Genomic DNA, 15,527 nt, shown 5'->3' on the forward strand with positions numbered 1-15,527 from the left:
AAGAGAAAAAAAGTCATACGATCGCCTCAACAGATGCAGAAAACGCACACGACGAAATTCAATTCCTATTCACATAAAAACTTCCAGGAAAACAGAAATGGAAAGAGCCACCCTCCGCCTGATGAAGGGCATGGGGTCGTGGTGGAGCTACTATCTCTCAGCAACAAGCCCGCTGGTGCCTGGGGCTCTGCCAGGAGGGGCACAAGGAGACCACAGATCTGGAGAGGAAGGAGAGCTGGCTCTCTTGTGCCCGCCCGGGTCCCTGTGTCATCCAGCGAGACTGCCTCACCCAGCAGCAGGTACTTTTCTCCATCGTACAGACCCCAGGCCCCTCCAAACACACGCACCGGCCCTAGCCACTGGTGGCCGGTGCTCCCACCTCAGGGGTCTGGCTCCCCTCCCTGCGAGACCCGCCCAAGCTCACAGTCACCACAGCAGCTGAGCAGTGCTGGCTTCTGTGTGTCATCCCCCCCAGCCCCCGGCTCCCTCAGACCCAAGGGCCCCTGGAGTCACTGCCCCCATGGTCATCAGAGCCTCTCCACCTGGGCCTTCAGGGTGAGCGCCTTCACCGCTGGCGAGCTCTTGTCCAGCACACCTGCTTTCCCTTGGGAGGCCCCTAGCACAGAAGGCAAGGGCCCCCGCAGCCAGCACCAAGCTGGCGGTGCGATCCTGCGCTCCCCAAGGATGGGATGGGCAGGGACCTTCAGCCTTCTACCACAGGTCCTGGACAGCACCACAGGCAGGAAAAAGGAATGCACAGAATAAAGGCCAGGAAGGAAGACGCAAAACTGTCCCTACTCACATACACATGACTCAATACACAGACCATCCTAAGGAATTTACACAGGACCTACCAGAACTCATGTGAATTCAGCAAGGTCACAGGACAAAGGTCAACTATATTTATAAATGCCAGCAAGAAAGAATTTTAAAAAGGAACAATTTTTCTTTTTTTAAAATAAATTTATTTATTTATTTTTGGCTGTGTTGGGTCTTTGTTGCTGCACGCAGGCTTTCTCCTAGTTGCAGCGAGCGGGGGCTACTCTTTGTTGCGGTGCACGGGCTTCTCATTGCGGTGGCTTTTCTTGTTGTGGAGCATGGGCTCTAGGCGCGTGGGCTTCAGTAGTTGTGGAAGGCAGGCTCCGCAGTTGTGGCTCGCGGGCTCTAGAGCGCAGCCTCGGTAGTTGCGGCGCACGGGCTTAGTTGCTCCGCGGCATGTGGGATCTTCCCGGACCAGGGCTCGAACCTGTGTCCCCTGCATTGGCAGGCGGATTCTTAACCACTGTGCCACCAGAGAAGCCCAAGGGAACAATTTTATATGTTACTAAAAATAACATTAAAACGTGGACTTCCCTGGTGGCCCAGTGGTTAAGAATCCGCCTGCCAATGCAGGGGACACAGGTTCGAGCCCTGGTCCGGGAAGATCCCACATGCCGCGGAGCAACTAAGCCCGTGCGCCGCAACTACTGAAGATCCCACATGCTACGGAGCAACTAAGCCTGTGCACCACAACTACTGAAGCTCACGCGCCCTACAGCCTGCATTCCGCAACTACTGAGCCTGCGAGCCACAACTACTGAAGCCCGTGCACCTAGAGCCCGTGCTCCGCAACGAAAAGCCACCGCAAATGAGAAGCCCCCGCGCCGCAGTGAAGAGTAAGCCCCTGCTCGCCACAACTAGCGATAGCCTGCATGCAGCAATGTAGACCCAACAAAGCCAAAAATAAATAAATAAATGTAAAAAACAAACAAAAACAAAAAAACAACATTGAAATGTAAATCCTTAGGGATTATCTTAATGAAAAATTTGCAAGACCTCTACATTGAAAACAACAAAACATCACTGAGAAAAATTAAAGGCAACATAATAGTAAATATAGAAACAAACAAACAATGCTCATGGAATACAAGACTAAATATTGTTAAATCTCCTCCTCAAACTGAACTGCAAAATAATTCCTATAAAAAAGTCCAGTAGGCTTTCTTCTGAGTAACAGACAAGGTGATTCTCAAATTGAGATAAAAAAGGCAGAGAATCCAGAACAGCCAAAATAGTCTTCAAAACTAACAGCACTGTTGCAAGATTCACACTGCCTTAATTTGAGACTTAACTTAAAGCTACAGTAACCAAGAGTGTGGTATTGGCAGAGAGGTGAACAAACAGATCAGTGGTACAGGACATGGAATCCACAGACAGACTAAATTTTAACAGCTGATTTTTGACAAAAGCACCAAGGCAATTTGATGGGGAAAGGAACATCTTTTCAACAAATGAGACTAGAAGGATTGAATAGTGAATGGAAAAAAAAAATCTTGACCCCCATAAACACAAACCCTCATCAGACATAAACAAAGATTAATTCACAATCGATCTTAAACCTGGATGTAAAAGCTAAAACCACAAAGCTTCCTGAAGAAAACAGGAGAATAACTGCATGACTCTGCAGGCAAAGATTTCCTGGATATGACCCAGATGACCCACCATCAAAGAATAAATCGGTAAGTTAAAAACTTCCACTCCTCAAGATGCCGTTCAAGCTGCAATCAGCCACACTATGCACAATACACTACCTCACTAGGCACTCAGTCAGAACATGTTAAGAATTTCTATAGCTCAGTAAGAAGACAAGCAACCCATTCTCAAAAACCAGCACAGCGCTTCCCTGGTGGCGCAGCGCTTAAGAATCCGCCTGCCAATGTATGGGACACAGGTTCAAGCCCTGGGCCAGGAAGATCCCACATGCCGCGGAGCAACTAAGCCCGTGAGCCACAACTACTGAAGCCCACACACCTAGAGCCCGTGCTCCACAACAAGAGAAGCCACTGCAACGAGAAGTCCGTGCACCGCAACGAAGAGTGGCCCTCACTCGCCGCAACTAGAGAAAGCCTGCGCGCAGCAACGAAGACCTAGCACAGCCAAAAATAAAAATTAAAAAACAAAAACAAAAAACAGCACTAACTCTTCTCCAGGGGAAAAACCAGAGCTCTCTGGAGCAGTGGCCGACTCTTGGGCTGGGACACAGCAAATTCAAGATGACTCTGGAGCATCTGGCGGCTCCAGAAAGTGAGGATGTGCTCAGAGTGGGCAAGGCCAAGTCAAAGGGACTGGGCACAAACCCAAAGAGCCCCCCAGGCCAGCACAGGAACAGTCTGAGGAGCAAAACAAGTAATGCAGCAGCAGGGTATGACCCACAGAATGAAGTCAATGCCTGCGGAGGAACAGCCCTTCCTCACAGAAGAGTTCCAATTAATAAATGGAGGGAGAATGACGGAAACAGAAAAGCACCTTTTGGGACTACCCTGGTGGTCCAGTGGTTAAGACTCTGCGCTTCCCCTGCAGTGGGCATGGGTTCAGACTATGATCCCGCATGCCACGCAGCACGGCCAAAAAAGAAAAAAAAAGTATCTTTCAAATGCCCCAGTAACTAGTCCTTGCAGGTGAGACCAACCTCTGGATGCTAAAATCAGAAGCAAAAGTCCAAGAAGAAACAGGATATCTGCACAGCCTCCCAGTATTGGGCTGGCCAAAAGGTTTGTTCAGAAACCCGAATGAACCTTTTGGCCAACCCAATATTTCCCCCACGATTTTTATTAATTAAAAAGGGGAAAACAGTAACTTTACATCGGAGAAATCTGGAAGATACCACCTCAACCACATGATCCAAGTTAATGTCATCGTGGCAAGACATGTAGATGCCATGTGCCTCTTGCTGTACTCAGAGCTCTTATCAGGAACACTGTTTTGTCAAATGCTTTTCCTGCACCCATTCCATACTATTTGGAAGCAGACCACACGTGACGTTTTCATCCATAAATATTTCAGTATTTAACTGTAAAAGTTATGGCTTCTTTTTTTTTAAAACATAAGTGGATGCCACTGTCACACCTAGGGAAAATAACACCAGGAATAGTAGAGAATTCCTCAAACTCATAATGGGCATCTGTGAAGAACCTACAGCTAACATCACCTCAGTGGTGGAAGACTAAACCTTTCCCACCAGGATCAGGGAAAAGGCAAGAATACCAGATTTCACCACTTCATTGCAAAACAGTCTTGAAGGTCCCAGGCAATTCAATAAGCTCCAGAAAAAGAAATGAAATCATGAAGCCTGTAAAGGAAGAAGTAACGCTGTCCCCACTTACAGGTGATACAATTATTTCCACAGCAAGTCCCAGGAAATCTATAAAACTACCACTAGGATTGATGAATTAAGCACAAGGTCATGGTTAATACACAAAAATCAACAGTATTTTTACCCACTACCAGAAGGCAAATAGAACATAAAATTTAACACACAATCCCACTTATGGTAGTGCCAAAAGCATGAGTGAGCTAGGAATAAACCTAACAAAAGGTTGTCCAAGACCTCAACACTGCAATGCCAGAGCTGCCAAGAGAAGTGTTGAAAGGCTTAAGTAAGTGCAAAGGTATACCATGTTCATGGATTGGAAGACTCAACAGTGATGGTAAATCTCTCCAAGATGACCTACAGATTCAATTCCTAACTAAACTGTGCAAAAATCAACAAGCTGATTCTAATATTTACATGGAAATGCAAAGGAGATGGAATAAACAAAGCAATATTTCAAAAGAAGAACAAAGATGGAGGACTGACTCTGTCTGATTCCAAAGCTTACCATAAAGCTGTGGTAACCAAGGTTTTGTACTGCCCAAAGGAGAGAGCCATGAATCAGCGGCACAGAACAGAGTCTAGAAATAAACCACCTGGTACACTGTCAACTGATCTTTCATAAGGGTGACAAGGAAATTCCACAGAGAAAGGACAGTTTCATCAACAAATGCTGCTGGAACTACTGGACGTCTGGCATGCAAAACAATAAACTTGAGCCCATACTTTGCACCACATGTAAAAATTTATTCAAAATGGATGAAAAGATGTAAATGTAAAACCCAAACTATAAAACTTCCAGAAAACACAGGAGAAAACCTTTGTGACCTTGAGTTAGGCAAACACGTCTTAGCATGCAAAAAACCCACAAACTATAAAGAAAAAAAAAAAGGTGATAAACTGGACTTCTATCAAAATTTAAGATATCTGCTCTTTAAAAGACAATGTCACGAGCATGAAGAGACAAGCCACAGACCAGAAGAAAACATACCTGATAAGGATAAATCACAATGATAAAGAATGCTCAAAATTCAATAATTAAAAAACAACCAGTTTTTAAAACGAGGCAAAAGATGATGAACATCATCAATTATTAGGAAAACTCTCATTAAAACCGCAATGATACCACCCCACGACTCAAACAGGACCAGCAAGAACAACCCAGTGAACATCACCTGCCAACAACGGGAGCCACGGGAGCGGTCCTGCACCGCTGCCTGCAGCGCCAGGTGGGGCGGCCCCTTTGGAAAGCACCTTGGCAGCCTGTCTTCAAGCACAACCCAGCAATCCCACTCCCGGGTATTTACGCAGAAGGAAGGGAGATGTGTCCACACAAAAACCTCCGCGGGATGTTTACAACAGCTTCATTTACAATTGCCGAAAATCGAGATCCACCCAAACATGTCTGTCATCTGGTAAACGAATGAGAGAACTGTGGTCCATCCTGCAATGATGCACTCCTCACGAATAAAAAGGAAAAACTATTGTTACATTTTTAAAAAATGTAAAATTCTAGAAAATGCAAAGTAATCCACAGCGGCAGAAAGCAGGTTGGGCTGCCTGGGACAGAAGGGAGGGAGAGGTGGCCGAGAGAGGGCACAAGGAAACACAGGGGTGACTCTGTACACTGGTACATGGGGACACCCACGCATCCACGTCGGCCACTGTACACTTTCCACACGTGCAGTCTCCTGCACTTCAACCACACCTCGACTGTGTCATAATAAACCCTAACATGGAAAAGAAGAAAGTGAATGGAAGCACAGGTGAAACAAAAGCAGCTGAGAGTCGGCGAGTGCTGGGCTGGGTGGCTCATAACACCCACTGCCTACCTCTAGGCATGTCGTAAATCCTCCAGGATAAAAAGTAAAATAAGAGGAAAAACAAAATAGGTAACCACTGTCTTTGCCAGTGAACAGAACCCGCCTTCGGGGACACGAGGGAAGGAGGTGAAGTCGCCTGTGAGACGAGGACCAGGCCCGGCTGGACAGCTGCAAACCCAGTCCTGACGCCCCGCACTGCAGGGACACCCCCTCCCTGCAGAAAGGAAGCAGGTAGGGAGGCTGACCCACCCCCGGAGCTCACTCGGCTCCGGCTCCGGGGAGCGGGTGAGAACCCAGGCCGGCCGACTCAGTGCCCCCTGCCTAATCACACAGCCCCACTTCCTAACCAGCAGTCTTCTTTAAAAATAAACCATTATTTTTATGATATATTACACCATTAACAACAAAAAAAGTAGATCCCAAATTCTCAGCACCACCCCTGGACAGGCCCACCCTGCAAGACTCACACCCATGATTTCACTCAGTCTTCCAGACAATCCTGCAGGAGGCCCTGCTCAGACCCGAGAGCAGAGAAAACAATCTCAGGGACTCTGAGGTCACTCAGCCACCAGGGGCAGGACGGGGCCTCATGTCACAGCCCAGACCCCAATCCTGACTCCTCCTTGGGCCACTGCCAGCCCGTCCGCCCCAGGTTCAAGTGGATATAATGGCGTGTGGCCCAGGCAGTGGCTACACAGCTAAGGATTTTAAGGAACAATGCAGCGAGATGCCAGGGCCACGGTCACACACGTGGAACATCTAAAGCCAAGAGCGGTCGCAGGATTCCGCGCGTGGGCCCCTGAGGGCACTCTGGAGGCCGTCGCAGACCCTCAGGTCCCACGTGAGGAGACAGCCCACTAGAAACACAGCCGGCGGCCCCCCTCCCAGATCTCGTCCGGGTCAGCCTCCTGGGCACCCGGCCTCCTCTGCACAGCACGGGGCAGGCTCACAGAGGGAAGAGCAGCCCAAACCCAAAGGTCACACCAAACCCCACGGGAGAAGAGTAAAGCAAGGTGATGAGGCGAGAGGGGAGGGGGGGGTCCCTCGGGAAGCTGGCCACTCAGGATTTCCAGCCTCTTCCACAGGAAGCCAGCTCACGAAGCACCAAGACCTGTCCTGGGTCACACTCAGAGGACTTGACCCCTGACCCCACAGCCCCGCTTCCCAAGCCGCCTCGATGCTGACGATGCTGACACAGATCAGCATGGAGGAATGGGGGAGCGCACAGCTGGGGGGCTGCTGGGAACTCAGGACTGGCCCACCCCGAGGTCCCGCCCCTGAGGCCCAGCCCCAGCAGGTGCCACACTCACCGGATGGTCTCGATGATTTCATGAGCAGCATCGTGGTGTTTGTCCTGAAAGACAATGGGACAGGGTTTAGAGCCGTCCCTCCACCCTCCGGTGATGGTGGCGACCAGAGGAGGCGGGTGCTGCAGCCCCCAGGACTCCCCGCCTCATTTCCCGACCCGCGGGACCTACCAGAGAGCCCTACCCACAGCGCTGGGGCCATGTCCTGTCACGTGGGACACGCTGGCTTCGGGAGCGCCTGTTCCTGCAGCGCCCTGCCGCCCAGTGGGCTGCGGGGAAGGGACCGGGACGGAGTCTAAGCCCCCGACCCTCCTTCCCCAGGACTTCCCCCGGGCGCTCCTGCAGCCTGGAAGCCACAGGCCTGGCTCTGAATCCCTGAACCGCTGCAGGCCTCGGTTTCCATCTGTAAAATGGGGAAACACCAGTCGTGCAACCACCGGGAGCGGGCAAGCAGCGGTCCTCCCTCCCGGCCACAGCGGCGCTCTCCTGGCCCCACTGCGCCCGGCGGGCTGGCCTCGCCGCTTTTCCCGAGGAGCACATCGGGGGTCGCTCTGGCCTTTCGCCGGGGTCTTGGCGGCCAGCTAACCCAAGACCACGCAGAAACCAAGTGAGGACGACGCATCGTGTGGACGGTCTGTAACTCTAGACTGCACCTCTGCCCCGCCAGTGAAGGTTTCTATCGTGGTGAGGAGGGGTCTCGAAAGGATGCACAGCGAGAGGAGGGGCTGCGAAGAGCATGGGCTGAAGCCGGAGGTGAGATGGTCAGGCCCAGAGCTGCCAGCCCTGCCCCGGGACAGCGACTGCCCCTCTCAGCCCAGGCCACCATTTCCACGATTCACAGAGGAGGATGGCAACGCGGGCAGAGTCCCTGCAGGTCAGGGCACGGATGCCCGTAAGGTCCCAGGACAGGGCCCCCCACGGCGCAGTGTTCCTAACAGGTCAAACAACTCCGGAAACACCCTTTGTGTCCTAAGCCTCATGTTTGCAACAGCAGCCCTACTGAGATATAATTCACACAGAATGGGCCTCCACTTCAAGTATACAGTTCAGTGGGTTTTAATACATTCAGAGCTGTGCAACCATCACCTCTATCTAGTTCCAGAACATCCCATCACCCCATTAGCAGACGTACCCCAATCCCCTCCCCAGCCCCTGATAACACTAACCCACTCTCTGTTTCTGTGGATTTGCCAGTTCTGGACCTTTGTAAATAGAATTACGATATGTGACCTTTTGCCCAGAGTCTTATTTTTTAAGGCAAAGGAAAAAAACCAATCTTCTATCGTTCTTAATAACATCCTCCAACTTACCAAGGACGGAGCAGTAAATATCCATTGAACTCATATTACTTAGACAAGGCAGGGGGCGGGAGATGGAGCACGTGCGGTCCAGCACAGGACAGCCCTGCAGACCAGTGGTTCCCGAGACGGGGGAACCGACCCGCAGCATCAGCACCACTGCTGACCCAGAAACCCTTGGGAAGAACCACTGATCGGCCCCAAGGCCTCCTGGCAAACGGCAGGAAACAGTGAGGACAGCTGGGTTTGGAAAACAGTCTGGCAGCTCCTCAAAGGTTAAACAGTTAGCAAATGACCCAGCAATTCCTCTCCTGGTGTCTGCCCAAGAGAAATGAGAATATTTGTCCACACAAAACGCTGAATATTGGGTTTCCCTGGTGGCTGGTGGCACAGTGGTTAAGAATCCAGCTGCCAATGCAGGGGACACAGGTTCGAGCCCTAGTCTGGTAAGATCCTACATGCCGCGGAGCAACGAAGCCCGTGCACCACAACTACTGAGCCTGCATGCTGCAACTACTGAAGCCTGCGTGCCTAGAGCCTGTGCCCCGCAACAAGAGAAGCCACTGCAATGAGAAGCCCGCACACTGCAAGAAAGAGTAGCCCCCACTCACCACAACTAGAGAAAGCCCATGCATAGCAACGAAGACCCAACACGACCAAAAAAAAAAAACCACACACAAAAAAACCCCTGAACATTAATGTTCACAGAGGCGTGATTCACAACCGCCAAAAGGTGGAAACCACCCAAATGTCCATCAACAGATGAACAAATAAACAAATGTGTCCCTCCACACACTGAAATATTATCCATCCATGAAAAAGTGTGAAGCACTGACCCTCGCTACAACGTGGACAGACCCTGAGAACACGATGCTCAGTGAGAGAAGCCAGACAGAGGAGGACACACAGGGTGTGATTCCATTGATGGGAAATGTCCAGAACAGGCAGATCCACAGAGACAGAGAGTGGGTTCCTGGTTGTCAGGGGCTGTAGAGGGGGGTGGGAGGGATACTAATGGGGACGGGGTTTCCTCTCGGGGTGATGGAATGTTCTAAAATTGGTAGTAGTGACGACTGCACTCAATGAATACACTACAAAGCAGGGAACAGCATGCTTTAGGTGGATGAGGTGAAGACTGTGGGAATTACACCTCAAAACAGCTATCAACAACAAGAACAACAGGGACTTCCCTGGCGGTCCAGTGGTTACGACCCTGTGCTCTCACTGCCGAGGGCCCAGGTTCAATCCCTGGGCACAGAACTAAGATCCCACATGCTGCACGGTGTGGCAAAAACAAACAAACAAAAAACCACGACCAAACTACAGGAGGAAATGCACGGTATCGTTAGAAGCGCCTCCGCCTCAGTAGGAAGACACTGAGCATCTCAGACACTCACACGGCCGACAGACTCTGTTCCTGGTCCCCAACATTCAGTGAGTCCACAAAGGCAGTCCTGGCAGCCCTGAACTCCCTGGGCTCCTGGACCCACTGAAAGCAGAGAAGACGCCACGCTGTCCTGCAGGGTCTGCTCAGAGACAAACGCACACAGCACAGTGTACAAGGCGCTGAGGTAGTCACAGGATGAGGAGGAGGGTCTAGAACTTTCCACCAACGCTCTCCCACGTCACACTCCTCCTGAGGGGAGCCGGCCCCCGTGCACTGAGGAGCCTCAGCAGCCCTGCGGGGCCCACGTGCAGAGGAGCCACGGGAGGGGCCTCCTGGAAGCCAGGCATCCCGCCCGGTCCGGCCTTCAGATGGGGCAGCCCCGGCTAAAGCCCCTACTGCAGCCTCCTGAGGGACCCTCGGCCGGAATCCCCTGGCCCGCCTGCTCTGAATCCCTGCCCTCAGAAACCACGGGAGGTCATCAGTGTGCGTCGTCTCAAGCTGCTAAATTCACGTCTGCGTTTAGGCCGATACACTACCCTGCGAGCACGGCCCGTAAGAACAAGTCTTAGAGCCACAGGAGGACGTGGCAGCAGCCAGGAGAGTCTGATTCCAGTCACCACTGTGGAGTTACAAAACAGGGTGTGCGCTCTGAAAGGACCCCGTGAGCATGCGCGTGTGCCTGAGCGTGCGCTGCGTGGCAGCCCCGTGCCGGCTCGGACTGCGCTCCCTCCCTCGGCGCCCCCCAGGAGGCTGGACGCGCCCCAGAGACGCTCCTCCTGCAGGGGCGGCAGGGGCCCTCACGGCACGCGGGCCGTAGCCCTGGCTGAGCCACCACGTCTCAGACCGAATCACGCAGACCTGGGAAGACGGGGGCCTGGAACGTGGTCTCATCTGTGATGAGATGAACTCAAGCTTTCCCAAGCTTTCAACTTTCAAACCAGAACAAAAGGAAGGAAACAGTTTATGATGTGCCTCCTACTATCTGAGGATGCTGCTTTAGGGACTGGCCAGCTTCCAGCGACCGTCCTGAGTCGTATGATTTAAGATGCCCTGATCACCATCGATGATTCAGAAGCTCTCACAGCTTCTCGGCTGTGGCCTCTTCTTCTGCTTCACAGGCCTTCAGAACAGATTGACGCCAGAAGCCGACCCAGAAAGGTCCAACTGAGAACAGCCCTGAGGAAGCCCGCGCTTAGGAGCGCCCACACCTCCTTCCCCAGGGGAACCCTGGAACTCCGGAGTTTGAGGCCAGCCCTGGTCTTGCTGCACGGGACGCCCGGCCTCCCTGTCCCAGCCACAGCCCCGGCCCGCTGCTGGCTGCCTGCTGAGTCAGTGACTAACCCAGGCTCTTCTCACTGACAGCCTCAGAGCCTCCGCAGGAAGCCGCGCAGAGGCTTAGCGAAATGCTGCTCAGCACAGAGCCGCGGCCTCACTGTGGGGTCCTGGGAAAGCAGCCGCAATAAGCACAGCCGTTCCCGCCTGAAAAAGCACGCTGTGCGCAAGCCGGGGGCTGTCATCAGGCCTGAGCCGCCACCAAGCCCGTCCCGTCCGCTCCCCTCCCCTGCCCAGCTCAGGGGAGGGCGGGGGCCGCCCACGGGGCTGGGGAGTCTGGCTGTCCCACTCGGCAGGCCCCTGCCTCCTCCTTGACCGTGAAGACAGGTGTGGGAACAGGAACTCCACCCGGACGCCCGCAGGTCTGGTTCTGCCCCTGCTCGTCCCCGCAGGCCCTGCACCCGGCGTGAGGAGCCTGGACAGGAGGCCTCCTGGGTGCTCGCTGCCAGGGCACAGCCCACCCCTGAGCACACAGGCTGGTTCACGGTGACAGGGGCACGACATCTGGAAACATCGTCCCTCGAGGACCCGGCGAGAGGCAGGGGGCAGAGACTAGGGAGGAGACAAGACGTGGACTCCGTCCTCCTCTTCCCACTTACAGCAGGAAGACGCCGGGACCCAGGGGGCCTCTGAGGCAGGGGCATCACACCGGGACGAGCATCAGAATCCCTGGTCAGAGTGGAGCTCTGGGGCCCACCCGCAAAGTTTCAGAGTCAGCAGGTCTGGGCCCCAGGAACCCGCATTCCTAACCAGTTCCAGCTGGTGGGGAAGCTGCTGGCCCAGGGGCCCTGCTCAGAGAACCACCGGCCTGAAGCAAGCAGGGACCACACTCTGTATCACCGTCTGCTGGGGGCAGAAGTGCCCAGGAGGTGCCGAGGGGGAGCACCCTGGGACTCTGCCCGCGGTCCCCACTCCCCAGCAGGCTGCAGGGGGCACTGCCTGCGGGCTGGGAGTCGCTGCCTTCTTCCCCGAGGCTCTGCACACCTCTGGAGACCTGGGGTGGAGGCCAAGGCAAGTGGGACAGAGCGGCCAGGATGTGATGCACGCACTGCTTCCCAAAGTGGAGAAGCACAGCGGGAGGAGTCAAAGGCACGGGAGATGGAACACGGCGGGAGTTCTGCCGGCTGTCTGTCTGCCTCTCTCAGTGGCAGGGCTTTGAGAGCAGAGGTCTGGCTGGAGGAGTGGAAAATCCACAGAAGGCTCTCAGTCTGGGAGGAAAGCCAGGTGGGTGAGCAGAGGGCCCCGAGGCCCAGTGAAGGAGCTCAGCCTCACCTCTCAGCCTGCAGCCCCGCTGGGGAGCACCCACTTGCCAAGGAGAGGGAGCAGGGCGTGAAGGGGGAGGCAGAGGGCCAGCGCCTGCGGTGGGCCTGAGTATTCAAGAAGCAAACAGGTTTTCAATTGAAAATGAGTGCATTTCACACAGGGGCAGGGGTGGCAGAGAGATTGGCTGTGTAGCATCACACGGGTCTCGTCCACAGTCAGCCCTGGATGTCCGCAGGCCCCCAGCAAGGGGGTGCTGCCTGGCCCCAGGACCGTACCTGAGGACAAGCCAGGCCAAGGATGGGAACCGCCCGGTAAAGCGATGCAAAGGAGAGAGCCAGGAAGGAGGCTCTCCTCCCACCGCCCACCCGGTCCTCTCCCCGCAGGGCCAGGCGACAAACCAGGCTGGTCTCGGGACTGAGCCGCGTCTCAAAACCCTGCCCGCGAGACTGGCACTGCAAGAACAGTCAACATGGGAAAACAGGAAGGGGCTGCCGGGACCCCATGAGGCCAAAGTCCAGCTGGAGGAGGAAGAGAGAAGAGGGAGCAGGCTCGTGGCTCCCGGGCCACGGACACGGTGCAGGACACGGTGGGCCCGTGGCCCTGACCCGGGCGGGTGGGACCCGCTGTGCACACTGGGGTCCCGATGACCAGGGTCCAAGGAAGGAGCCCTCACAAGGGAGAGGGGTCTAGAGCCTCACTGTGCCCACAGCAGCCCCTGGCCACCTGGACAAGGGGCAATGGTGCGCGCTGGCCCACTCCAGTGACGTGTGCTGTGAGCACAAGATGCACGCAGATTTCTAAGACAGCACGCGCAAGCACACACACACGAAGTAAAACTGCCCTTTACTAATTTTTTAAACGACACGTTGAAAACGTAGTATTTGGGCTATACTCGGTTATGTACAACGCTATGAAAACGTACCTCGCCTCCCCCTTTTGACTCGTCACGTGGCTCCCAGTAGGGCACGTGCGTGGCTCCTGTGCCCCCTCACCTACCGCCACACCTGCGGGAGCGTTTCCAGACCTGACCCTGAGCTCCACGCCTGGGTCCGCAGCTCACGGAAGCTAGTCTGCGCAGAGCCAGGACCGGCTGGGACGCCCTGCTGTCCGGGCAGCCGTCCTTCTGCAGGACGGGCATGGGTGTGTCCATAGGAGGACGGGGTGCCACGGTGGCTCCAGGGGTGACAAGACCATTTCAGTTGCTTCAATCCAAACTAGCCCACCTGTAACAGCCCAGGTCACCCACCCACACAAGGAGCGCCTGCAAGTGCTTAGCGCCTGATGCCGGGGGTCCGCATGGAGGGGCCGTCGTGCAGTGACTCCGGTGGGACGGGGGAACACAACAACCAAAAGTTCACCACCAGAACTTTTCTTGCCCTCACCAAAGAAAATGCTTTACTGCCACAGAGCAGTCCGGCCTGAGGCCGAGGCCATGACGGGAAGGGAGGGAAAGCCCAGGGACCGAGGGGGCACAGCTGGAGAAGGACTCACCTGGAGCTCCCCAAGCGACAAGCAGCAGCATGGCCTCCACCCCGCGGTCTCAAAGGCCAAGGCGAGCTGCACCCCCAGCCTTCCACTGTCTCCCACTCCAGCAAGCGGTCCTGTTAGCACCGTATCAGTGCAACTGTCATCGCCCCACCCCAGGACCAAGCCAAACGAACGCCTCTCCAGGGGCTTCGAGACCCCACAACCTGGTCCACACACACGGGAGCATCACTCAGCCACGCAAAGGGGTGAAGCCCTGACACAACAACGTGGACGGACCCTGAGAACACGATGCTCAGTTGAGAGAAGCCAGACACAGAAGGACACACAGTGTGTGATTCCACTGATGGGAGCCGTCCAGAACAGGCAGATCCACAGACACAGAGAATGGGTTCCTAGTGTCAGGGGCTGGGGCAGGGGACTGCGGGCCCTTTGCGCTGATGGAACGTTCTGGAATTAGAAGTGATGGTTGCACCGCTCTGTGAATATAGTAGAAGCCACTAAATTGTACACTTCACATGGGTGGTGTGTGAATGCTATCTTGACAAAGCTGTTATTTAAAAAGACACAAAACCCACAAGACCCAGCACGGCTCCTCTTCCCCTTGTCCCGCCCCTTCACCTGGTGTCTGTCCCAGACCAGGTGTGGGCCCAGCGTGTCCTGTGGCCCCAGCACCTGCTCCCCGGTGGGAGCCTCACTCAGCCTGCAGGGTGAGCACAGAGCAGACGCCAGGGAGCCACCTGCAGACCACGGGAAATGTGAGCCACCACCACCATGCGACGTGCAAATCCTTCCCGAGAGCTCCCCGCCCCAAGCCTCACGACTCCCGCCATCCCTGTGGGCACCACCCCGTGGCGGCCCCCTGGCCCCAGCACACAGCCTGCAAAACCCCTTCCCCACCCGGGAAAAGACGCATCAGGTTTTTAAGGGAGAAGCATTCTCAGAGGTAACCTCTCTCACACACCGGCTGCCCGTGCACCTGGTGTGAGTCTAACGCGCTTTCCTGGCATTGGCCGCGCACCCCATGACTAACTGAGGGGATTTAAACGGAAGCCCCTCAGAGATGAGGAGACATCGTCATCCAAGGTCAATACTCAGTGAAGCACACAGCCTCCGACCTCCCAACTGCAGCTCACGGGAACCTGTGACTCGGCAGCCCTGCCAGGCGCCCTGGACAGGAAGAGGGCCCGGTCCGACACAGGGGCGCCAAGGAACAGAGCCCCGGGCCAGGCACCGCGACAGCGCCCATGGGTGGGGAGAGAGAGTCTGGGAAGGAACGACAAAGGCAGGCAGTGAGGGAGGCACTACAGAGCCACGTGTGAGCTGCGGAGCACGGCAGACAGACACCCGGCACGTCCTCTGTGAACACCCTTGGGACCGCTCAACGCCATGGGCGCGGCAGGAGACCCGGCTGGTGGGAACGGCAGGGACAGCTTGAAGGGACAGAGAAGATGCCAAAGAGGCCTCCAGGCAGCGCCCTGAGTGGGAGGAAGGAAACAGGAC

At 54.9% G+C, this 15,527-nt stretch overlaps 1 protein-coding gene across 9 annotated transcripts in view; it reads right to left on the reverse strand.

Annotated features, from left to right (window-relative positions):
* DOT1L (DOT1 like histone lysine methyltransferase) overlaps positions 1–15,527 on the reverse strand; it is a 57,260-nt gene that overhangs the window by 37,197 nt on the left and 4,536 nt on the right. For 7 of the 9 annotated variants that reach the window (XR_010942565.1, XM_067734396.1, XM_067734395.1 and 4 more), the window contains exon 2: positions 7,263–7,306. The exons of 1 other annotated variant lie outside the window; for it this stretch is intronic. Coding sequence is in view for 6 of the 8 variants with exons in the window: in XM_067734396.1 (XP_067590497.1) it covers positions 7,263–7,306 (44 nt within the window). In the remaining 2 variants the exon portion in view is untranslated. Of the gene's footprint in view, positions 1–7,262; positions 7,307–7,430; positions 7,508–15,527 lie in introns of those variants that run through there. One more of the 9 variants, XM_067734393.1, reaches the window with a different exon arrangement.

The sequence above is a fragment of the Pseudorca crassidens genome, chromosome 3, assembly GCF_039906515.1.
Source record: "Pseudorca crassidens isolate mPseCra1 chromosome 3, mPseCra1.hap1, whole genome shotgun sequence".
In the NCBI taxonomy this organism is placed as follows: Eukaryota; Metazoa; Chordata; class Mammalia; order Artiodactyla; family Delphinidae; genus Pseudorca; species Pseudorca crassidens.